The 1,414-nt window shown below is 44.1% G+C and overlaps 1 protein-coding gene across 1 annotated transcript; it reads right to left on the minus strand.

The window, feature by feature from the left end:
* Positions 1–440: 440 nt before the first annotated feature.
* Positions 441–1,199, minus strand: LOC130285330 (olfactory receptor 2A14-like). Its single transcript, XM_056536688.1, has one exon. The coding sequence runs from the start codon at positions 1,197–1,199 to the stop codon at positions 441–443; it is 759 nt and encodes a 252-aa protein (XP_056392663.1).
* Between the last annotated feature and the right edge of the window lie 215 nt (positions 1,200–1,414).

The raw sequence follows: 1,414 nt of genomic DNA on the forward strand, positions 1-1,414 counted from the left end.
TTGGGGACCCCCGCGATATCGGCTGTGGCACCCCAGACATCCGGAGCACGGAGCAAACTTTGCTCTGTTTTGGATGACTGGCGATGCAGGGCGGATGCTCGTGATGCCTCGGTCACGCCCCGTTTTTGACATCATGGTCATGCCCCCTCAATGCAAGTCTATGGCCGTCACGCTCCCTCCTATAGACTGGCATTGATGGGGCATGGCCATTACATCACGAGCGGGGCACGGCCTTGACGTCACGAGCCTCCGGTGCTGCACCCAATGCTCTAAACGAACGCCAGGTGCAGCAGGGAGATCGAGGCAGTCACCAGATTAGGGACTCCCGCGATCAGACATCTCATCCCCTATCCTTTGGATAGGGGATAAGATGTCTAGGGGCAGAGAACCCCTTTAAACTCTATCTTAGCTCTTCATTTTTGCTTCTGAGAAAAACACAGTTATGATAATTTTTTCTTCAACAATTTCTGAAGAGCTTTCTTGACTTCATGGTTGCGTAGACTATAAACCAGTGGATTTATCATGGGTACCGCTGTAGTGTAGAACATGGACAGGATTTGGTTGAGGAGATCTCCTGTGTGGTGAAATGAAGAAACAAAGTGTAGTGCTCCTGTAGAGTAGTAGATCATCATGACAATAAGGTGGGAAGAACAGGTGGAGAAGGCTTTTCGTCTTCCTTCCTTGGATTTTATACGAGCAACGATAACAAAAATTTTGATGTATGACACCAAATTGCAAAAGAACGGGCAGATTCCAAGTAGAACCCATTCTGTACAGAATACAATAAAAAACCTGTTGGAGCCTCCATAGGATGCATTATATACCGAAAGAATGTCACAGTAGAATTGATGAAAACTAACTACCAGATCAAACGTCAGGTTCAAAAGTGGCATGATGAAGAAATATGAGTTAATGAAGGCGACAACCCACATGATGACCATGGTCAGTGTGGAGTTCCTCATACTCAAGATTTGGTGATAGTGCAAGGGATGACAAATCGCAAGGTATCGGTCATATCCCATTATAAAGAGAAGTATCACCTCAGCACTGGCTGCCATAAAGAAAAAGTACATCTGGGTGAAGCACTGGGTGAAGGATACCAGGCCATTCCCCGATAATAGGATATATAGCAGCTTAGGTACAACGACGGTGCTGAAGCAGATGTCTATCACCGATAAGTTGCAGAAGAATAGATACATTGGGGTGTGTAGATGCGCATCCAGACATATCACTGCAATAACAACTGAATTCAAAATAATTCCCGATATGAAAAAGATGGAGAAGATGCTGAAAATGATACGTTTGTCATTAGTATTTTGAGAAAACGGAATAATGTGGAATACTATATTTGAGCGATTCTCCATGAGATGTGACAATATTCTGGAAGAGAAGAAAATGTTGTAAAAAAGTATTT

The sequence above is a fragment of the Hyla sarda genome, chromosome 8 (assembly GCF_029499605.1).
Source record: "Hyla sarda isolate aHylSar1 chromosome 8, aHylSar1.hap1, whole genome shotgun sequence".
NCBI lineage: Eukaryota > Metazoa > Chordata > Amphibia > Anura > Hylidae > Hyla > Hyla sarda.

Bases quoted from the DNA above. Each gene is read 5' to 3' on its own strand.
- LOC130285330 (XM_056536688.1), bottom strand. From the start codon at position 1,199: ATGTATCTATTCTTCTGCAACTTATCGGTGATAGACATCTGCTTCAGC.